General features: G+C 39.9%; 1 protein-coding gene across 6 annotated transcripts in view; it reads right to left on the bottom strand.

The window, feature by feature from the left end:
• smarcc2 (SWI/SNF related BAF chromatin remodeling complex subunit C2) overlaps nucleotides 1–24,653 on the bottom strand; it is a 115,666-nt gene that overhangs the window by 46,888 nt on the left and 44,125 nt on the right. For 4 of the 6 annotated variants that reach the window (XM_069906740.1, XM_069906743.1, XM_069906744.1 and 1 more), the window contains exons 9-12: nucleotides 23,542–23,673; nucleotides 22,109–22,224; nucleotides 9,131–9,261; nucleotides 2,341–2,400 (exon numbers count right to left, since the gene is read on the bottom strand). In XM_069906740.1, the coding sequence (XP_069762841.1) occupies nucleotides 2,341–2,400; nucleotides 9,131–9,261; nucleotides 22,109–22,224; nucleotides 23,542–23,673 (439 nt within the window). The remainder of the gene's footprint in view (nucleotides 1–2,340; nucleotides 2,401–9,130; nucleotides 9,262–22,108; nucleotides 22,225–23,541; nucleotides 23,674–24,653) is intronic. The other 2 variants (XM_069906742.1, XM_069906745.1) reach the window with 1 other exon arrangement.

The following is a 24,653-nucleotide window of genomic DNA, read 5'->3' as shown; positions in this document are numbered from 1 at the left end:
TGCTATCTTCCAAACGATTAGATCTGTTTCAGAATTCTGAAAGATCAGTCAATCACACTGGTCATCTGGTTTACGCTGAAGCCACTTCTTTTTAGTACCTTTTGCGACATGAGTATATGCTGCTGGGCCAGATTGCCAGTTTTTTTTTGCGCTGCACGTTCTTGGTACCATAGCTTGGGTGGACAAGCTATCTCAAAGGACAACTCGTTTTCATGGTTCTTGGCTTATTCTGTTAATATTTCAACACACATGGAGAAATTGAATTTTGAGCCTTTTCTATTGGTTGAGTTAAAGCTTTATATAGAAGACCTACTGCTAGAGTTGTGACAAATGGACAGGTATTTTCACCTTTTATGTTATCCAGATCGACCAGGCAAGGCTTTATTTGCACTGGCTATTGAATCCTTGGCTCAGATGATTAGACAAGATAGTAATATTAAAGATGAAAGCTGATGAACGTAAAATAAGTTTGTTTGCAGATGATGTTTTGATATATTTAACACAACCTTTGAAGTCTTCGGGGAGTCTGCATGGTAGATTGGAGCAGTACGGTGAAGTATTGGGTTATAAAATTAACTGGGAAAAGAGTGAGATTGTGCCTTTAGCTGGAATGGATATTGTCAAATTTGTGGTCAGATCGGATTAAGCATTTCGGTATTACGATAGACAGTAATTATAATAATTTATATGAATTGAATTATCTACCTTTATTGTCTAAAATTAAATATAATTTGAATCGGTGGAAAGATTTACCTATAACATTAATAGGATGTGTTAATTCTATCAAAATGAATACCTTTTTCAATCTATTCTCTTTGCATAATTCCTCAAAAATTTTTTTAAGGATCTGAATGCTTTGGCGAGGAAGTTTCTGTGGAAAGGGGCGTCATTACTGAAATTAACTTGGAAGGATGCACTCGGAGGTTTGCAACTTCCTAATTACCCCAGAAATATTATGAATTGACACAGATGAAATTTATTAACAAAATGTTTGAGGGGGATAAACCTTTGATATGGGCTAATATTGAATTATCTCAGATTGGCGAGAAGAAGATGGATCAGTTGGTTTATAGATGGAATTCTCAGTTATTAAGTAATTGCCTGTGTTGAAATATATTATGGAGTACAACAAATGAAATTATAGGTAAAAACTTTGTTTCAAAATAAGCATTTTCCTTTTATGCTTAATAACCAACTTTTGAAGTTGTGGGATCAGGAAGGTAATAAATTGGTAGAAGATTGTTATGAAGCAGGATATTTTAATTCATCTCAAAGAATGAAATATCTTCGAATACTCTTATCAAATTAAAGCCCAATTGTTGGATAATTTTGGACGTACGTTACAGTTACCTATAAAAAAAATTTCAATGTACAGATTTAAGAGGCCACCCCTGTGCGTTTTGTGACCCAGTGCATGTTATCTTCCATTAACAGAGATATTTTGACCGCACTATTCAAAGTTGTGCTGGGTAAGCCATCTTAATTATCAAAACAAGGGCATAAAGGTTCATGAGATTAAAACCCAAGCAGGAAAAATCGCTGTGTATTGTGGTCCCCTGCAATTAAACGATGAGGCTTTGTTTGTCAGTGATTGAAAAAGTGGTGGCTTATGTTCTGCTTGTGAAGGTATAGAAGAGTGTTACTTGGTATAGAAGGTATAGAAGAGTGTTACTTGGTATAAAAGGTATAGAAGAGTGTTACTTGGTATAGAAGGTATAGAAGAGTGTTACTTGGTATAGAAGGTATAGAAGAGTGTTACTTGGTATAGAAGGTATAGAAGGTATAGAAGAGTGTTACTTGGTATAGAAGGTATAGAAGAGTGTTACTTGTAGCCTCTGTTTATGCACTAAAATCCATGCATGAGCAAAAATCGAATGGCTGTTCAGCACCTTTTTAAAAAAAATACAATCCTAAGAAAATCATTCAAAAATGCAACGTAAGAGGCTATAACTGGCATTTAGTTGAGGGATAAACATTTGCCAAGATACCAAAATAATAGTTTCTGGGAAAGTTTAGATGAGTTTCTTCAAGGGATAGATTCGTGGAGAAGACCATTAAGACATAGGAGAAGAAACAGGTTATTCAACCCATCAAGTCTGCCCCGCCATTCAAAGGCCATAAGACGCAGGAGCAAAAATAGGCCATTCAGCCCATCGAGTCTACCCCGTCATTCAATCATGAGCTGATCCATTTCCCTAATCAGCCCCCCCACTAACCGGCCTTCACCCATCACCCTGGCTAATCAAGAAGGTCAACGATTGATTGAATGCGACAAAGATCAATGCAGTCATGGAGGGGGGGAGTGAAGAATGATAAATAGACAGAAGATTTATTCTTTACCTAGATCAGTCACCGTTCCACCTTTCACAGGAGCCGATTCAGAATCTTTCTTGGTATTCACTAAAAAACAAAATCTTCAGTTACAAACACTACAAACTATTTACGCCTACTGTAAACATTCGCAAGTAATCACAGACTGTGCAATGAACGCAGTAGGAAATGCAAATGAACGTTGTGAGAATCCAAGTTAACAAGCCCAGATTGAGCTTCATCCGCTTCTCTGCGCTTTAAAAGAATTCTTTTTAATTCTCTCCTCGGATCTGGAAATCATTGACAAAGCTCCCATTTATTGCCCATTTTAATTTTTCTTGAGATGGCGATGGTGAACCGACTTTCTCTCTGGGTGTGAACACAACCCAAGGTCAACCAACCAACCCGAGAGCACTCAGTAAGTCACTAACTGGCATTGTGCGACATGGTTTATCTGCGGAGAGATTTTGCTCTTCTTATAGCACGTTAAAAATCTTTGGGAAGAATGTTTTCTTGGTTACCTATCTTACAACAGATAACAAAGTTAACCATATAACAATTACAGTATGGAAACAGGCCATGCCGGCCCCTCTAGTCCGCACCGATTTAAGTATCTCCTACCCGCTCCTTGTCCATAACCCACCATTCCCCTCACATCCATGCACTCATCTAACCTTCTCTTAAATGACAAAATTGACCACCTCTTCCGGAAGGTCATTCCACTCAGCCACCACTGTCTGAGTGAAGAAGCTTCCTCTCATATTAATTCTAAACCATTGCCCCCTAACCTTTAACTTATGACCCCTCGTTCCAATCTCACCTACCCTCAAGGGGAAGAGCCTATTCACATCCATTCTGTCTATTCCCCTCATAATTTTAAATACCTCTATCAGATCCCCCCTCAACCTTCTACGCTCCAATGAATGAAGACCCAGTCTACTCAATCTTTCTTTGTATTCTAGAGACTGAAATCCAGGCAACAGTTTAGTAAATCTCTATCAAATCCCCCCTCAACCTTCTACACTCCAATGAATGAAGACCAAGTCTACTCAATCTTTCTTTGTATTCTAGAGACTGAAATCCAGGCAACAGTTTAGTAAATCTCTATCAAATCCCCCCTCAACCTTCTACACTCCAATGAATGAAGACCCAGTCTACTCAATCTTTCTTTGTATTCTAGAGACTGAAATCCAGGCAACAGTTTAGTAAATCTCTATCAAATCCCCCCTCAACCTTCTACACTCCAATGAATGAAGACCCAGTCTACTCAATCTTTCTTTGTATTCTAGAGACTGAAATCCAGGCAACAGTTTAGTAAATCTCTATCAAATCCCCCCTCAACCTTCTACACTCCAATGAATGAAGACCCAGTCTACTCAATCTTTCTTTGTATTCTAGAGACTGAAATCCAGGCAACAGTTTAGTAAATCTTCTCTGCACCCTCTCTACCTTATTGATATCCTTTCTATAATTTGTTGACCAGAATGGCAAATTGGGCCTCACCAATGCCTTGAAAAGTCTCAACATCACCTCCCAGCTCCTATATTCTAGGCTTTGACTTCTAAAGGCCAATCTAGCAAAAGCCTTCTTCACCACCCTATCCATACGAGAATCCACTTTCAAAGAAAGTTAATGCATCTTTTTTCCATATATAAATGTGGAGTGTACAAATGCAAGGAGCACCTGCTGAGAAGTAATAAGTAGCTCTCATTCATTTATGCAGCAATTGCCAAGATAACAGTGCTTAATAAACATGCAAGGAGTACTGCAAAAAGGCAGCTTTATAAAAGTTACCAGAGTTTGATTGAGGTAACAATGAAATAGTTCTAATGAATCTTTCTCTTTTACAGGTTTCCTTCATGCAAGACGATTATATGAAATATTTAATGGAATTAAAATTAAAAAAATGAAATTATAGGTAAAATTTCAGGTAAAATAAGCTTTTACACTTAATAATCAACTTTTGAAGTTGTGGGATCAGAAAGGTATTAAACTGGTAGAAGATTGTTATGAAGCAGGATATTTTATTTCATTTCAAAGAATGAAATATCTTCGAATACTCTTTTTATCAAATTAAAGCCTATTGTTGGATAATTTTGGACATACGTTACGGCGACCTAAAAGAAAATTTCAATGCACAGATTTAAGAGGTCATCCCTTGTGTTTAATATGTGGTCCAGTGCATATTATCTTCCGTTACCAGAGACATTTTGGCCGCGCTATTCAAAGTTGTCTCGGGTCAGCAATCAAAACAATGGCCTAAAGGTTCATGAGATTAAAACCTAAGCAGGAAAACCGCTGTTTCCCTCCAATTAATGATGAGGCTTTGTTTGTCAGTGATTGAAAAATTGCGGGCTTCTGTTCTGTGAAGGTATTTGTAGCATTAAAATCCATGCATGAGCTAAAATCGAAAGGCTATTCACCACTTTTTTTTTAAAAAGTACAATCCCAAGATTATAATGACTTAATAACTGAGAATTACAGAGCCAGTCAGTGGGCCATCAAATGACTGTACAGGGGTCTGCCTTTGGCCACAGCGTTTCCAGAACTGCCTTGCACGAGAGATACATCTAACAGATCGAGCAGATGTGCTGAACATGGAGCAAAAGCATTTGTGGAGAAGCCTCAACATATCTTGGGTTCCTTAAATTAACCCAAAAACTAATTTAACTTTCCTGAAGCCCTCAGGATGCCTCTTCAAATAGTAGAGTGAATTCCAATACAGGAAATACTGAACTGAGTCACTCAACTATTTCAAAGACCATTTCCAGTTTGTGTTGGACATACTGACCCAGGAAATAGTAGAACCGTCACAAATCACTGCCACTGACAGCTGTGGGAGCAAAAGCATTCTTTAAATGTTTGCAGAGAAGCCTCAACATTACTTGGGTTCCTTAAATTAACCCAAAAATTAATTCATGAAGCCATCAGAATGCCTCTACAGAGCGAGTTCTAATACAGGAACTGAGTCACTCAACCATTTCAAAGACCATTGCCAGTCTGTGTTGGACATACTGACCCAGAAAATAGTAGAACCGTCAAAAATCATTGCCACTGACAGCTGTGCATCAGTTACAAGGGGCAGAGTCTCGGTTCACAAGTGTAGAAGAAAGGGATGCTGGAGAAATGTGCACCAGGAACACCATACAGTAAAAACACAAAACTCTGGAGAAACTCAGCTGGTCAAACAGTGTCCTTGATGTAGCAAACGCATAATCAATGTTTCAGGCTTGAGCCCTTCATCAAGGTGTCCATTGTTCCATTCAAAGATGCTTTATTTTGACATACTGGTTCTTGCATTACATTCAATACCAGAAGACAGAAACATTGCAGAGGGAGTATTCTTAAGGGAGATACATCATGCATCAATATACGCTGTGTTTAGAGAACCAGCTCACTGAAAAGTCATGCCGATTGCGATCAACGTGAATATTTTTTGCGCAGCTATTGATGCGGCAACGAACTGCGATTGCTGCCATAGAATTCTCTGCACTACATCTGGAGATGGCCAAAGTCGCAAATACGTTTGGGACAAGAGTTGGGTTTCCAGAGACATTTAACGTTTGAGTTGTTAAAAACTGGAACAGCAGTTTGCTCCCCAAATTGATTTTCATTCAGAGTGAAAATAAAAACTGAGCAGGTTGAAGTACTCCGTCAACTTAGTGGCCCAAGTGAAGGTGAAACTTTTCTGTTCACTGACCCAACTGCTGAACACAGGAGACATCTTAACAACGAGAACTTTGCTGAGCAGACATTTTGCGCGCTCAAAGAGTTTGGATTGCATTGGGGCACTTTAAGGGATAGGCAAGATGAAGTTATAACAAGTCAAGGGTGTTATTGACACCAAAAAGGCCATTCATTAATTCTGATTAATTTTTGGTGTCAATATCAAAAGAGTTTGGATTGCAATGGGACACTTTAAGGGATAGGCAAGATGAAGTTATAACTGAAGATCATTAGTTGCAGGAATTATTCTCCAGAATGAGCTCAATGAAAGCAATTGTACTAAAGCATCAACAATGTACAAACTCTCGCTCCATTCTTTAATCTTTCAGCTATTTTTATTACATTTATATCGAGAATAAATTGCAGGAATGCTGGCTACAAAGTTTCAGTGAGTGTTGTGTGTTTCTATTTCATAAAAATAACTTCCATTTATATAAGACCCCTTCACAATTTTTTTAAAGAACATGGCAAAGAACTGGGCACTTCCTCAGTGCACGGCCGCCATTTTTGTGGAGAGCACGATCCAACTAACAGGGGTGAGGAAAGGTGAGACAGCGTTTCTAGGTGCTGACTGGATTTGGGGGGGGGGGTGGGGAAGAGTGCACAGAATGCCTGAGAACTCCCCGGCCAATCATTTCAAGGGGACATCGGTGTGCAATTGTTGCTGCAACAGTTCACAAAGTGAATATTTCCAATAAGTGCACGCGATCTATTATTGGATATATTCACTTTTGTGAATTGTTGAACCAATGATTGCACATTGAAGTGAAAAACTCTTATGTTGCATGTACGAAAACCCCAGATTCTTTCTTCTACGCTACCTGTAAATTATACTTCATTTGAAGGCTTCCATTATTAGTACTACTGCCACAGGAAGGCCTCAGAATTCACAGGTTGTGACTCCTCCTCACGGCAGTCTTGGCATCATTTTGAGAGGCGCCTCAACTGCGCTTGCTTTCAAGGCCTCTATTGTGCTTACTGCGAACACCAAATTGACAGATTTTGAGACGCTCAAATGATCCTGCATGTTACTCTGGAAGGCAAGGCACTGACAACCGATAAGCATCTGGGGTTCTTTAATCACCTTCTTTGCTCTTCTTTATTGCAGTTACTGAGCTGGAACAAGCATATTGTTGAGGAATGCTCATCCAGAGGAACTGATGCAAAAAGGGGGGAGTTGCAGAGGCTTACTACACAGTGCAATTGGCTAGGGATTAAATTCAAAGCGTTTACGCCTGTCGAATGAAATGTATGGTCAACCTTTCTCAGTTTCATCTTCAATCATCTTCTCAATTTCAATTGTTCCCTTCAGATGAGTGGATTAATTGATTATAATCATATAGTGTGGGGCTCCATCCAGAAAACACTCGCTCTATCATTTTGAAATGCTCTGGATAGCCTTACAACTAAACCAGGCACCATACCTCAGGTTTACCCATGAGGTAAGTCCACTTGCTTTGGGGTGCAACTTCCTTCCAGCATTTCTGTTTTTATTTCAGTCTTCCAACATCCACAAGATGCTTTGATATTGGAATAGATAGATACCAAAGAAAGTTGGATAAAATCTCGAAAATGGCAACAGTGAGATCTTGGAATAATGGTTCATCTTTCTTTGAAAGTGGATTCTCATGTGGATAGAGGGGTAAAGAAGGCTTTTGGTGGGCTGGCCTTTATCAATCAAAGCATAGAATATAGGAGCTGGGAGGTGATGTTGAGACTGTTCAAGGCATTGGTGAGGCCCAATTTGGAATACTGTGTGCAGTTCTGGTCCCCGAATTATAGGAAGGATATCAATAAGGTAGAGAGGGTGCAGAGAAGATTTATGAAAATGTTGCCTGCATTGCAGTATCTAGAATACAAAGAAAGATTGAGTAGACTGGGCCTTCATTCATTGGAGCGTACAAGGTTGAGGTGGGGGGGGGGATTTGATAGAGGTTTTTAAAATTATGAGGGGGATAGACAGAGTAGATGTGAATAGGCTCTTCCCTTTGAGGGTAGGTGAGATTGGAACGAGAAGTCATAAGGGTTAGGGGGCAAGAGTTTAGAAGTAACATGAAAGGAAGCTTTTTCACTCAGAGAGGGGTGGCTGAGTGGAACGACCTTCCGGAAGAGGTGGTCAATTTTGTCATTGAAGAGGTTGGATGAGTGCGTGGATGTGAGGGGATTGGAGGGTTATGGACAGGGAGTGGGGAGGAGATCACTAGAGAGGCCGAGATGGCCTGTTTCTGTACTGTAATTGTTATATGTTATAATCCCCACAAATGCACTTTAAGAAAAATCAGAAATATTTTTCCATAAAACTCAGTACAGTTTGATGCACCATGTGATAAATATATAGAACTATACAGTGAGAATTTACACCAAACAGTCAACAGCAGCAGGATAGAATAGAGGGCTGGGGCTGTTAATATTTTCAATGCACATTGGAAAATATTTCTGCTCCTTCACACTTTGTGCGGTGGAGCTGAAATACAACCCAGTCATTCTGAGCCACGAAAGTTCGCCTTTCAGCTTTAATACATGGAACTAAATCTTTCTTTAAATTTTATTTAATTGTTTGCATCATTACAGGAAAAAAAATGAATGAAATATCCATAGCCAATTATACAAAAAAAGCACTTTGTATATATTTTCTCCCCATCCCACCCAAAAGAAACATCTACCATTTTAATAGACAATAATATTAGCGCAGACAATCATTCATTGTTATTGAAAATTACTAATTGAGAGGAATGGATAAGGAAGAAGAGGTGGATGAAATTATGCATAGATGGTTTCCAAATACTACAAAAATTTTCAACTCGATTCGTTAAACTATATGTAATTTTTTTTCCAAAGGTGTACAATTTTGCATCTCACTATACCATCGACTTAGCAACACTTCTCTATCATCTTCCCATTTCTTTGCAGTAGCTATTGCAATAAAGAATTTTTCTTGGTATTTCAATTTCATAAATATCTCCAAGTAAAAATATTACACGGAACTAAACCCTTTGGACAATGCAAGTAAACTTGGAGGAGTCTCAATTGAATAATTGTCACAATTGAATAATAATCACAGCATCAGGGAAAAAAAACGAGAAAAACTTATTACCACTTTTTGGTAGTATGACCTCTTCTACGTTGGGGACAGGGGAAGGTTCGTCCATGTCCTTGGTCAGATCCTCTTGGTCGTCCTCGCGATGTCCTCGCTTTGACTTGGCATATGGTGTGGCGGGACTGCGTCTTAAAACAAGGTGCAATGCGGTCATCCGCTCAAGAGTACAACATTCTAACTCTTTCTCCACGTGGCCACCGTTCTATCAACCACGTTTACCCCATGCGGAAAATACTCGACATTGACTGTCGAAGTCCTTGTGCATTTTATGCTACCGGTCTGGATGCACTAACGATGTTATAGAGGCTCCCCATCAAAATAGTGCAAGGCAGTATTTAAATTTCTATCTGATGCCCATCAGTTGAAACACTTGCCTTCATCGGATAAGGAGCAGGGACACCATGTTACCAATATATGACATGTTTGGGAGTAGAGTGTATGTGGTTTTGGTCGTCTCACTTCAGGGAAGATGTAAAGGGAAGAGAGGAGTTTACTGGGACTTATAAGGGGAGACTGGATAGGCTGAAGATTTAGTTCCATGAAAAGACAGGGTCATACAAATGATCATAGGCTTTTTCCCATGTCTAAAACTGGAGAGCATAGGTTTAAGTGAGACGGGAAAGATTTAAAAGGGACCCAAGGGGGCAATTTCTTTCCACACTCAGGGTGATGGGTGGAAGGGATGTGCAGCCATTGGAAATTGTAGAAGTGGTTGCATTTAAAACATTTGAGATGTATACATGGATACAAAAGGTTTAGAGTAATATGGGCCAAATGCAGGCGAATGGGATCAGCCGAGAAGGAAACTTCGTCTTTCTCTACGAACTGAGATGAAGGGTCTGGTTCCCATGACATATATCTACAACCAATCCACCAATTGGGCCCTGCATACTCCACAGTGTCAGAGACTCTTAGCAAATTTAAAAAGGTGGTTATCTACAAATGACAGAATTCTACTTTGGCCATGGAGATGATAAAGATCTTGAGTTCACCGACAGATTCTTCAGACATTTAATCGATTTTTCAGCAAGTTGAAGCAACCCCCAAAAATTCAAGCGCAGCACACAAAAGTCCTGGAGAGTGGGCCAATGAGCTTTTTTATTCAAGTTAAATAGAAGCTGTTAAAAGCCCAACCTAAAAAAAAAATCTATAGAATGAATGTTGTGTGGAAGATGCAGATCAATCAAAGAATAAGTACGGACAAAGATTTTTCTCTCCATGAACTATTCTGTACATAATAGCAGAGTTTGAGAAATAGATAGGAGCTAGTTTAATGATGTGTAAACCATTAAGTGAAACCTGAAAGTTATAACAAACGAATGGTTGAAAAATACCTAAAAAACTAACAAGAGCATAAAACAAGATTATGGTTTTCTTCAGTCACCCCTTGACTTGTTCAGTTAATGGATTGATGGACATAACCATGTAGGTTTTTCAGTCAGTTCAGTTCAATTCAGTTCAGTTAATGGACATAACCAAAAATCTACGATGGGACAATTTTGGGACATGGAACGTAGTTCATTAACTTGGCATTGAACCTACGTACTAGCAGAGTAGAAGAATTAGACCACACCATTAAATACAGACTGAACAGAATGTAAAATTAATAACATGGCAGGCAAAGCGAGGAAAGCCTATCCCTTCCGACGCTTTCTAATCACTTTGCGACTGCAGTATAATTTGTTGTCATCTGATTGTACAAGTACAACCTGTCAAAACAGCGTTCTCTGGTCATTGGTGGAAAACACACATCCAGGCGCACATGCAGACACACAATACATATGCAGTATGTATATATGTAATGGCACAGGTTACAAACAAATGGAGAATACCCTGACTCGTTTCTTTCAGCCCACCATGAAAAATAAGTGTATTTTAATTCCTGATGCAGAGTTTCGACCTGAAAAGTTGACCACTCCTCTATGCTGCCTGACCTGCTGAGTTCCTCCAGCAGTTTGGTTTTTTTTGGCTCCAAACGATAGCGTCTGCAGCTCCTCGTACTCCATAAGGAATCTGAATGTCAAGTTTAAATCTTTATATGGAAGTGAACTGGCAAAGTATAGGGGGGGGGGGGGGTTTCCAAATGATATTACAGGCAACTGAGAAACATACTAAAAGCAGGTTCAAGTGTTGGATCTGTGGATCAGGGTGGGGGGAATGCAGAGGCTTGGGAAAGTCTCCCTTGCCTCAATCTACTGGGATCCTTGCCTGAAGAGGGGCACGCAAAAATCATTGGGGCCTCCTTCCGCCCCAGCTACTCCCATCGGGGAAGAGATATGGGAATGTTGGAGCCAGCCCCACCAGGCTGGGGGGGGGGACAGCTTCTTCTCACTGGCCAGCGGGAACGCTGGACGACCAAAGGAACTGCTCGCGCTGACCCTCCCATTTATTAAACAATTTCTCTTTTTTATACATCCACAGGTCGTAGATACATACTTACCTTCGCCAGGAGGGGAATGAGCCCGTGTGGCAGTGAGCCAGTGAGAAGGCCAGTGGGATTTGGTTAAAGAATGCAGTGTTGTAAAGAAAGTCGACTTCATGGTGGGCTGAAAGAAACGAGTGAGGGTATTCTCCATTTATTTGTAACCTGTGCCGTTACATATATACATACTGTATATGTATTGTGTGTCTGCATGTGCACCTGGATATGAGTTTTCCACCAATGACTAGAGAATGCTGTTTAGTCGGGTGGTACTTGTACAATCAGATGACAATAAATGATACTGCAGTCACAAAGATTAGAAAGTATCGGGAAGGGATAGGAATGGCATTGGAATTAGTTGCATTTGGAAATGTAGTCAGAACTAAAAAAATAGTTGAGGTAGATAGTTATTGTTGGTGCATGTTGTGAACTAACAGAATGTGAGAAGACGATTTGCCAAAGGGCTGCTTAGCCTGACACGATAAATGGACAATTGAGGAAAATCTTGCGGAAGGGATGGGCTACAGACAAATTTACAGTGTCAATCGATCAAAAAATGGACAGAAGGCTAATCATTGAACCAGGGACTGAGTTATTGCTAGATGTTCTGCAATCTTCCTGAGCATCTGAAATTGGATGTGCGTCGAGGAAACTATTTTGGTAAATTTAATGACTTTGCATCGGAATTATGTCCTGAAGTGTATCCAGCTTACATTATAAAATTTGCAGTGTGCTCTGGAATCATTTTGGAATACTGAAAAGAGTCTGAGGGAGTATTTATTAGGAAATTAAATTTGCAACTAGAAGAAAAATGTATGCATTTAAACGTTATATTTTTTCACACAGAATGAGGGGAAAAATTGTGTTTGTACTTCCATCAGAAACTCATGCTATCTGTACAAAAACTACTGGATACCCAAGTTCTTGGTCAAGACTACTTGACCAGCAAGCCCAATGTCAAAAACTCTCCAAACACATTCGCAATATAATTATTTAAATGTTAAGTCAATTAATAACAAAGGTTCCTGCATAATCAAAAAAGTGTTTCATTATCTTAGGGAAATACCATCATTCAGAGACCCAGTTCAGCTGCTGAATAGTCATTTCATGAATTTAAAATAGCACGCCACAAAACCAAGCAAAGCTTGGCAGAGGAAAATGGCCTTTTACTTATTAAGCAGCTAAAGTAATTTGAAGGAAATTAATGATAATAGACTCTATTCTTTTGAAACAGGTTAAATAGTAATAATAGTAAAATAAGATAGAGTTTGATCCTGTTTCCATCTTTAAAGATAATTAAAAGCAACATTTGTTCAAGGTGAATTTTAGGGTCCTCTGGGCTTGTCACAACCCACATATCATATACACATGCACTTAGAATTAGAAGGGGGTTAAGTTAATAGTGATAAGTTAGAGTTTGATCCTGTTTTCATGTTTAAAGATAATTAAAAGCAACTTTTGTTTAAGTGACCATTTGTCTCGGTGAATTTCAGGGTCCTCTGGGCTCGTCACCAGCCTCCATCCTGACAGACAGTTATCCACCATGACTCTCTGGTGTCTACCTTCTAACCACCGACTACCTCAACATTAATACCTAGCGCCTGAACCTTCCATGCAGAACCTTATCGAAGGTCTTGCTGAAATCCATAGAGGCTACATCTACTGCTCTACCCTCATTGACCTTCACAGTCACCTCCTCAAAATATTCAACAAGATTTGTCAAACATGACTTTCCCATCACAAACCCATGTTGGGTGTCCCTGATCAGTCCCTGTCTCTCTAGATACTTATCCTTAAGAATACTTTCCATATGTCAGTGGGTCGTATATGCCGTCAACTAGGGTAATTTATGGCTAGACACCAAGATGGTTAGAGGAATATAGGCAAGTCCATAGATTCCAAAAAGATAAATAAGACGTTCTTGCCTTTATTGGCTGAGACACAGAGAGTAGAAGAGCAGGATCTTACTGAACACGAGTTAAGCCACAACTTGAGAATTGCGTACAGTTCTGGCCACCCATACTGCACAGGACATGATAGTAACAGAGGGTGCAGAGGAGAATGTTTCCAGGTTACGAGGCGAGGCTGGTGCGATTAAACTGTGGAAATTTACCTGAGCTGCACAAATTGCAAGACATCTTCAAAAAGGATGGAAAGGAAGGGCCTGTTTACTTAAGTGACAGAGGACGTGGCGAGAAGGACAGAGACATTCATCCAAGAAATGGTGGGGTCTGCATCTATCTAACAGGCAGAAACCTGATTACATTTAATGTTAAACTAAATGAGGACCTTGTGGTGATACGACCACCAGCCGAATACAGGGGGTGATCTCTGTACCTGCAGGAAGACCCCTAAAGGGCTGACTCCACCTGGCTGACCTGAATAGACCATCTAAGGGGCTGACTTTGCCTGGCCAACCTGAATAGACCACCTAAAGGGCTGACTCCACCATGCCAACCTGAATAGACTACCTAAGGGGCTGACTCCACCTGGCCGGCTGTCAATTAGCTGAGCTGAATGGATCACCTAAGGGGCTGACTCCATCTGGCCGGCTGTCAATCAGCTGACCTGAATATAGACCTGAGCTGGCCCCTTCTGAGCTGGTTACACGGGGAGCCACCAAGGCATGAACTGGTGTTCAGACTTTTTCTGGAATAAAACCTGTTGTACAGCCTTTCGAATTTTGTGCTTGCTTGCCGTTACCTCAGTGCACCACAATACAGGACTGTGGGGAGACGAGTGCAGTGGGATCAGTGTGGGGACTGATACAGGGCTGTGGGGAGAGAGTGGGACAGTGGGATCAGTGTGGGGAGGGGACAGGTACAGGGCTGTGGGGAGAAAGTGGGACAGTGGAATTAGTGTGGGGACTGATACAGTGCTGTGGGGAGTGAGTGGGGCAGTGGGATCAGTGTCGGGACTGACACATGGAGTGATACGACCAGCAGCTGACTGCAGGGGGGGGGGGGCGATCTCTGTACCTGCAGGAAAACCCCCTAAGGGGCTGACACCACCCGGCCGGCTGTCAATCAGCCGACTCGAATATAGACCTGAGCCGGCCCCTCCTGAGCCAGTCACACAGGTGGAACTGGTGTTCAGACTTTTACTGGAATAAAGCCTGTTGTACAGTCTTGAGATTTGTACTTGTTCGCTGCTACCTCAGCACACCGCAGACCTCAAGTGTTGTATCCTATAAACAGAGAGCTGGGATGTTTACATGCACAACATGATAGGCCAAAGTCATGAATTTTGGATTCTAAAATGTTAATGGTTAAAATTGTCGATAGAAATTAATTAGTTTTCATTGTTGGAAACTCTCCATTTAGTGTAGCATCCTTCTATCGGTCAAGTCTATGGTCATTTTTGCTATGACAAGTCTCCTTCTGCAAGTAGGATATTCATTCTCATCTAACTGCACAACTAGGCATCCTTACGAATTGAAGGCAGCGTGCCAAATAGTTCATTCATAAAATGGCAACCGCTTTTGCCCGCTAAGCGCAGGAGATATGAACAACAGACAAGGAGTCTTGGCAATTTTAAAGTAACTTTTGGTCATCATCTTGCTTCCTGCTAACCCAGGGATCTGAAGTATTACAAACCTGTTGACTGTTGAAACACAGAATCTTGACACTCTTGAAAATCAACGCAGAATCTCTAAACTTACCCACATCCTCTTGGAAATCAGTTCAACCAATTTTGTGCCCGCTGACCTACCCCTTTCAAGAGCCTGAGGCTTAAGTTTTAACTTTTCCTGTTATATTTCTTTTTGGCTCTGCATGCGTTGCCCATTCAGTTCTGTATGTGTGTGGGGCAAAATGTTTAATCTTTTGTAATGCATTAAAAATGGTCAAAGCAGACGCAAGAATAAACGTTTGTATTTATATGCGCATCTGAAATAATTGATTGCAAAGCAAATAACATGAACCCACCAAGGCCTGGACTATTATTTGTGTTTGTGTCAACGACAAGAACTTTTAATCTCAAATTTTATATTCCTTGATCATAAAGGAGGGATTTTCTTTTTTGCTTTTATACGACTGGGATTCCTGAAAAATCAGCTGCATTCTGAAAAAAAATTACCATTCATCTGATAGTCTGATCATCTGCTGTCACCAAGAAATTTTCCGAATGGCTGAATTGCTTTGAGGGAAACAGTTAGAGCACAAAGCTGGGGCACCATGCTTTTATGGCGCCAGCAATCAGGACTCGGGTTCGAATCCCGCGTGGGTTTTCCCCAGGGAGGGGCTCCAGTTTCCAACCATCTTTCAAAGCGTATGGGGATTATAGGTGGATTGGGCTCGTGCGCCGAAAGGGCCGGTTACCGTGCTGCGTGTCCAGAATCTTATAAAAAGGCTTGTGAGGAAGAATGAGATGGAGGAGGGTTGTGAGGGAGAGGGAGTACGAGATGGAGATAGCGGAGGGGTGTAAAAGAAAACATCCTCAATTTGACATTAATCTGCTGGCCAAGTGTTGAGGTTTACTGTGCGAAAGGGAAATGCTTTTAATATCACTAACAAAAATGCTGAAGTTTTATGCATATATGAGAGTTCAATTACTGAATTAAATCTTGTTGAGTTAAACTCCTTCTTGAGGTGGAATCGTTTCTGTGCAGTGGAGAAAAATAACAGAACCCTGCCGAGATTACCTCGAGCGATCCCGAATTGAAGCCGCCCATTCAGCGAAAGGAGAAGTAGAAGAAAACTGGGAGGTCAATCATTGCGCCTAGTCCAAGACTTGAATTGCTTGCTGCTTCGATGCACACCTTGAGCCTCTTTGAGCGACCGGTTGTATTTGGTCCACAGGCGTACCCAACCCCATACAGTCCACTTTGCGCGCACCACGCCCCTCAGTTTAGAGTGCGAGCTGAATGAACTGCTGGAATTTTTGAAGCTTCTTTTTGGGCGAACATTGATGACCTCCAGCCCCAATCACGAAGGCTGCTTTGCGGCCAACGTATTTGCGTCAGCAGCTGTACCAAGCAACCAACAGCCCCATATTGCGAAGTATTATTTTGATTAGGAGTTAAAAATTCTAAGTGCCCCCTCTTGGTCACTTTGCTTCAGTGTGCCTGTCTGGCGAGCATCACGACTGCAAGTGGCTGGTTGATGCTTGCTGCCTGGAAACTGCATCCCTGAGAATGGATCCTGTGAACGGATTAGCAGCACTGATTAATAAGTAGGTCCCAGATGACACTTGCTCTAAAGGTTCCCAGGGCCATTGCTGATAACTTAATTCTTGAGGGGGGGAAAACCTGAAAACATGATTTATTGTTTCCGTCTCTTACTATTTTAAATATAAATGACTCCAATAAAACCTGTCTTCACAACTGTAATGTCACTTTTTCCTTATACTACTGTAATACTGAATATCATCTTTTCCTTATACTACTGAATATTCATCATCGATCTTTTGTAGTTCATTCTGTCAATAATTTATATGCCAGTTTAGTTCATTATCAAAAGGATTTATATCTGACATGTATGCTTTATTGCAGAATGTTGATAGAACTAGAGTGAAGTGGGAAAAAGAGTTGGAAATATCTATTTCTCCAGATGATTGGAAGTCTATATGTGAGGACAGTATGACTAAAATTGTAAATGTAAAGTATAGATTGGTTCATTATAACTTTATAAATCTGGAGTGAAGTGGGAGAAAGATTTGGAAAAATCTATTTCTCCAGATGATTGGTCGATATGTGAGGACAGTATGACTAAAAGTGTAAATGTAATGTATAGCCTGGTTCACTATAACTTTATCAATCAATTAGATTTGACTCTGGAGAAATTGAAGAAATATAAATATGTTTTAGATTCCATAAGGAAGTGGGTACCTTTTTATATTCGGTTTGTTTTTTTTTTGGGATAAAATTAAGGAGTTTTTGGAGGTTATGTTCAAATTTAAAATTTCACTTGACCCTAATATATTTCTATTAAAACACTGAGTTTGGAATTAAAATTAGATAAATTTCAAATTGCCTTTTTAAAACTAGTCTTAGCAGTGGCTAGGAAATGTCTTGCAGTTACATGGAAAAATAAGACAAAATTGAGTATCCAACGATGCAAAGTGGAGATGAGGCTATGTATTCCCTTGGAGAAAATAATGTACAACTTATGAAATAATTATTCCTTTTTTTAATTAAAACTTGGAGTCTGTATATTGAACTTATGTGACGAGATCATTAATATTTTCTTTCCCACTCATTGAAGGTGTGATCCCAATTCATGATAAATGATTGAATGGAATTTTTTTAGATCTCCCCCTCTTCTTTTTTCTTTATTTTTTTGGGGTTAGTTTAGAGGGGGGTTGGGTGGGAAGGTCATGCTTGACAAATCTTGTTGAATTTTTTGAGGAGGTGACTAGGAAGGTCGATGAGGGTAGAGCAATAGATGTAGTCTATATGCATTTCAGTAAGGCCTTCAATAAGGTTCTGCATGGAAGGTTCAGGCACTAGGTATTAAAGTTGAGGTAGTCAGATGGGTTCAACGGTGGCTAGAGGGGGAGATGCCAGAGAGTCATGGTGGATAACGGAGGCCAGTGAAGAGTGGTGTGCCTCAGGAATTGGTGTTGGATCCCTTGTTGCTTGTCATTTATGTTAATGATTTGGATGGTGGAGTGGTAAACTGGGTTAGTAAATATGCGGATGATACAAAAATACGGGGTGTTATGGATGGTAACGATGGTTTTTGGGGACTGTAGAAGGATTTGGACTGCTTAGAAGAGTGGGGTGGAAGATGGCAGATGGAGTTTAATATTGATAAGTGTGAGGTGCCTAATTTTAAAATTTAAGATAAGTGTGGGAAGAATAATCAAAACAGGACATATGCAGTGAGGGCATTGAGGAACAGAGAGATCTTGGAATAACGGTTTATCGTTCTTTGAAAGTGGGTGCTCATGTAGTGAAGAAGGCTTTTGGTAGGCTGGCCTTTATAAATCAAAGCATAGAATATAGGGGTTGGGAGGTGATGTTGAGACTGTTCAAGACATTGGTGAGGCCAAATTTGGAACACCGTGTGCAGTTCTGGTCCCCAAATTATAGGAAGGATATCAATAAGGTAGAGAGGGTGCAGAGAAGATTTACTAAAATGTTGCCTGAATTGCAGTATCTCGAATACAAAGAAAGATTGAGTAGACTAGGCCTTTATTCATTGGAGTGTAGAGGGTTGAGGGGGGATTTGAAAGAGGTATTTAAGATTATGAGGGTGGATAGAGTAGATGTGAATAGGCTCTTCCCCTTGAGGGTAGGTGAGATTGAAATGAGGGGTCATAAGTTAAGGATTAAGGGGCAAAGGTTTAGAAGTAATTTGAGAGGGAGAGGGGTGGCTGAGTGGAATGACCTTCTGGAAGAGGTGGTCAATTTTGTCATTTAAGAGAAGGTTGAATTAGTCCACAGTTGTGAGGACAGGGAGCAGGTTGGAGATCACTTAAATCGGTGCGGACTAGAGGGGCTGAGATGACCTGTTTCCGTACTATAATTGTTATATGGTTATATATTATGTTATTGTTTTATTGAATTTATACTTTGTATTGATACAAATGATAAATTTCAAAAAAAAATTTGAATTTAGAACTTGAGAGAACAATTTTTAAAAATCCACAAATGCCACATTCTAATATAGTTATAGAAGATTAGCCAGATATTAATAAACCTGTTCAATAGTCTTACATTTTACAGATCAACTTCCATATAGATAAGGTGTTCCATTTTGGTAGGAAAAAAAATAAAGTTGTACACGTTAAAAATATGTGTGAAATAAGACAGGGGAATGCCACATATACCCAAAACATGACAGATTAACAAGGCCATGTGAAAATAAATGCAAACAAGGCATTGGGTTCATTTATTGATAAAGAGAATTGAAAAGCAATGTTTTACACTTGTATTGAACCTTTAGATTGTGGTCTGGTCTGCATATTACATAATGATGTAGAAACACTGGAGATGAGTTTTAAAAAAATATTGAATAGAACTAAGAGATTATCCTAGCAGGAAAGATTGAGCAGAAAGAAAATTTCCTTATGACATCTGAAACTTAAATCAGAAGAGATAAACTCCACTCCATTAACATTTTGCCTTCAGCCGAATACATCAGGTTCTCAGAGAAGCTTCAGAAATGACCCGACTAAAGCAGAAACAGGCTGGCAAATCAACAAGAGTGACGACAAAAGAGAAAAAAATTAGAGGCGGGAGTGATTGGTACATGGTGAGGCAGAATGAGACAGACAGGAGAACAAAAAGCAGAGTGAAAATGTACCCCTTCTCTCTCATTAATGATCAAGGCAAATAACTTTCAGTCCTCGTGGGAAAATGTATAGAAATGCAAAATTTAATCCCACAGAAAACCAACAGGACAGAATTATACTTGGTGTAGTAAATAATTACAAGTGATTTTCAGTCTGCATTACCACTGCCTCGTCAAATAACTCCACAGGATATGTTAGCAGAGGGGGCCATGAACTGACTTTGAACTCTGTTGCGATCCAATGATTATAATTAAAAAACAGTTTCCATTTTCTTTACCGATCAGAGGTTGACCAACAGTAAAGCAGCCTGGAGTGAGGCAAAACCAAACCACGGGGCCCCTTCAGAGGTGGAAAGCCATCAAAACCAACAGATCAAATTTCGAGGAGAGCTGAGACCTGAGCAAGTTTCATTTGCTTTGGGAATTATTTAAGCATTTTGCGTGCTTGTGACAATTGAAATCTCATTTTTAAATATCCTTCGGTTACTGGTAAAACAAAAGGGTGGCCAAAAGAATCTGTTCTTCCTTGAGTAATGTAATTACGGTGGTTCCCATTGATGGTTGCTGATTAACTATTTATAATACATGATTGAAACAACCATCATTTCAGATAACCAACATTCAAAACCTCACAAATTTTAAAATTAGGCATGCAGCACGGTAACAGGCCTACGAGTCTGTGCCGCCCAATTTACCTACACCCCCAGTTTGGTTTGAAGGGCGGGAGGAAACTGGAGCCTCTCCCCAACCAGGGGAAAGCACACACAGACACGGGGAGAACGTAAAAATCCTTTACAGGAAGCAGTGGGATTCGAACCCTTGGTCCCGGTTGCTGGCGCTGCAAAGGTGTTGTGTTAACCACTACGTCAACCGCACCGCCCCCAAAATATTGCTTAGGACGTATAGTTTAAATAAATCGAGGAGGTGGCGAGATACACCTTGCACATGCGATACTTGGAAGTGTGCTGGATGCATGCATCCTTTGCTCGTTTCACTATATTAATAACCTTAACATAACATGTTTTCAGTAATATATTCATTACTCTATTCACTCTTTCCCTCCCCCCCCATAAAAACAAAATTGTTTGGAAGAGACCTTAATTGGACAAGCACCCATTTCAGGTGGTCTATTTTAAAAATTTTGTTGGAGAAATTAGGTCATGGTTTAAAATTACTTAGGCAATCTGCATTAGAATTATTACATACTAAGGAAGATTGAAATAAATTTATCCCTAAGATGTATAAGTTATTACAAAAGTGAGTCCACCGTTTTATCCAATGCTGTTTTTACTAGGGGACATTAAAAGTGAGTCCACCGTTTGATCTAATGTTGTTTTTACTAGGGGACATTAAAAGTGAGTCTACCATTTGATCCAATGTTGTTTTTGTTAAGGGACATTAAAAGTGAGTCTACCGTTTTTATTAGGGAACATTAGAAGCGAGTCTACCATTTGATCCAATGTTGTTTTTACTAGGGGATATTTAGGACTGAGACTGACTATGCACCAAATTGAATTTTTATGTTTGGCTTTGGCTGTTTCTAAAAATATTTGGCTATTGCATGGATTTGGTTTTAGGAATGCTGAAATGAAATCCTGTACTCCTTTAGAAAACATAACGTATAATCTGGGGTATAAGTGTCATTTCTTTGTAAAAGTATGGAGCCCATATTGGTGTTAAAATTTGACTGCTCCGGTGTAGACTCAATTTCCGCAGCTAAAAAGTTGATCATGACTGCTTTTAGTGACGATCTCCTACTTTCTTTTTTGTGGGTGAGGAGGGAGGGCATTAGTTGGGTGGATGAGGGAAATTGGGTGGTGCAGTTTTATTTAATTATATAATGTTTGTATCGATATGTTATAACTAATGCCATCCGATTTAAAATTGTAAATAAAATATTAAAAGAAAAATGAATTAGCACAACATATAAAAACAGTAATGGTTCTCTTCAGTCACTGAAGATGGATGGTTGGATGGTCTGGATCTCTTTTCGGAATTTGACTTTGGATTAGAAACTTGATACCACTCCTTTAGAATTCCTCATCATCCCAGTCCCCACGGCTACCGATTTTTAATAGCCCCCTCCCCACTTGCAATCTGAAAGAAGCAGTTGCAATATTATTGTTAATACGACACCGCTCAAGTGATTGATATTTCAGCAAACCTTTCGGTGCCTAATTCGTTACGAAGGGAGAAATTTCTCCCCCCCCCACCATTGATTGAAATGCAGTCCAGGACATTTCTAATTTAACGCAGAAAGAAGACAGAATTGAGCATTTCCAACTTTAATGTTGAGAGACAAGGGAAGTGCCTCACCCTTTCTTGACGTTCTTTTTCTTGGAGTCAGGCGTTGGAGAAGGAGAGGGAGAACGCTTTCTCTTTTTGTGGCTGCTTCCCTTTTTCTCTCTTCTATCTGAGTCAGGGCTGTGCACCTTTGAATGAATATTTGAGGGGTTATTTTGAGGGATTTTCCATGCACCCCAAAAGCAATCCTCAGGCAAGAATTATCTCGAAATAACAGACAAAGAAACTTTATCAGCCCAAAGAACATACAAACATAAAAGGCAGAGGAATAAGACCATTCAGCCCCATGAGCTTGCACCACTATTTAATTGGATCATGACTAATCCAGCAGCATCCTCAACTTTACCCACAGTTACTTTTCACTCCCCCTTACTTATCAAGAACCTGCATATTTCTGCCATTAATTGGAATTAAAATTTGAGAAGTCTCAAAGCACCTTTTTTGAGATTGGCTCTAGCTGTGGCTAGAAAATGTTTGGCAATTACTTGGAAAAATTAGACTGATTTGAGTATTCGGAGATGAGGTCTTGTATCACATTGGAAAAAAATAACCTACAATTTACATAATAATTATCCTTTCTTTGTTAAAGTTTGGAGCCCGTATACGAGATATATAGGTTTGAATTTGTAGTAGTTTTTCCCTCCACAATTGTTGGGGTTGCACTAAACCATGGCAATAATTAAAGATTGTTTATGTGAGTTGATCTCTTCTACTCTATCTTTTTCTTTCTTTTCTTTAGGGTAGATTAGAGGGAGGGGTAGGTTATATGGGATAAAATATGATGTATTTTCTTGTATTCTTTTTGTATGACTTACTTTGATTAAATGAAATTTGAAAAACAAATCTTTTTCAATTTAAAGACACAGCAATAGCCACAGGCCCTCTGGCCCACAAAAACAAGCTACTAATTCTAAACACCTTTGGAATGCAGTAGGAAACTGGACACTGCAGTCATGGGGAAATGGACAGTGGTGGATTTGCCAATGCAAAACAAAAACCTTCAAAGGCTCCACTTCAACTGATCTTTGAAGAACTCATGGCTGACTTGACAGAACAGCCATTTGCCTCATATCAAGTAATGAATAAGGGGAGGAATAAAGTCCAGAGACATCTTAGGGATGGTGAACTCTCAGTACTGGGAACAAATGAAGAAGAATTCAGAATTCTGTTAGGAAAATAAGTCCTTTTCCCTGATCTTTAAACTTTTGAAGGGGCACACATTGACTTAAATGACCACTTCCTCATATTTAGTTCTACATTCACACTTATATACATAGGTGCTACATACCCAGAATTTTACGATATATACATTTGCCGAAGAGCAAGTTCACATATGGTCATAATCGAAAGGGACGAATTTTTAAAAAGCAATTTAATTAGAATAAGACAAAGCTTTCCAGTGACTGAAAATGGTCTCAGATTAAATGGGGAAAACATGCAATTACCTCTTCTGTTAATGTCTTGGCAGAAATTCTTTTCCTTCGAAGAACTGGTGCCCGATCATCGTTGACCTCATAATCTTCCTCATTCATCCATTCATTGAAGGTGTCAGTATCCATTATCCACTTAGCATGGACCTGCCAACATAGAGTTTAGAATATCAGTTCATAAACCTGTATTGGAAAATAAGAGCAGGTGAATGGAGGAACTCTTTCCTGAAAGCTCTGAGGACAGAAAAAGGAAACCGGTTTTCTTTGTTTTGTGAGGGGGCAGAAAGGCTGCAGTCGAGAGAAAAGGTTTCCACCATTGTAAATAGAGGAGCAAGAAAACGCACAGCAGTTATGAAAGATAAGCCAGTTGACCAAGCTCGTCCTTCTTGGTCTTTATGATTTACAAGGGGCTCCTTTGTTCTTTATCATCTGCCTCCATCAACCTATCTTTCACATAGAAGTATCTATGCAATTCATATTAACCACTCCTTGAGGTAATGAGGTCTATATTTCAATTATTTGTCAGCCAAATTCCTTGACGGATGTATCAGTGTTCAATGCACATTTTGGTCTCCCAGCGGGGGAAAGCAGGCTCCGCATCCAATGAACAAATCTTTTCATAATAAAGGCACAAGTGGCGTAGTGGTCAGCGCAACACCTTTACGCACCACCGACTGGTACCGGGGTTCAACTCCGCGCTGTCTGTAAAGGGGGTTTGCATGATCTCCCCATGTCTGAGTGGGCTTTCCTTCTGGGGGGGGGGGGGTGCGGGCTCCGGTTTCCTCCCATCCTTCAAAAACAGATTGTGGTGTAGGTTAATGGGGTGTAAATTGGGCGGGCAGGCTGGCAGGGCTGAATTCGCCTGTTACCATGCTGTATATCTAAATTTTTTTTTAATTAAGAAATTTAAAGACCACAAAAAGGCCACCCTCTCTCTTTTCTTTCTTTTCAATCTTTCCTGCTAGGATCATCTCTTAGTTAGAATAGAGTGGTAAAGAAGGCTTTTGGTATGCTGGCCTTTATAAATCAAAGCATAGAATATAGGAGCTGGGAGGTGATATTGAGACTGTTCAAGGCATTGGTGAGGCCAAATTTGGAATACTTTGTGCATTTCTGGTCCCCAAATT

Source organism: Narcine bancroftii, chromosome 12, assembly GCF_036971445.1.
Source record: "Narcine bancroftii isolate sNarBan1 chromosome 12, sNarBan1.hap1, whole genome shotgun sequence".
Taxonomy (NCBI): domain Eukaryota; kingdom Metazoa; phylum Chordata; class Chondrichthyes; order Torpediniformes; family Narcinidae; genus Narcine; species Narcine bancroftii.
The sequence above is the reverse complement of the archived record's forward strand: the minus strand, read 5'-3'. Positions and strand labels throughout refer to the sequence as shown.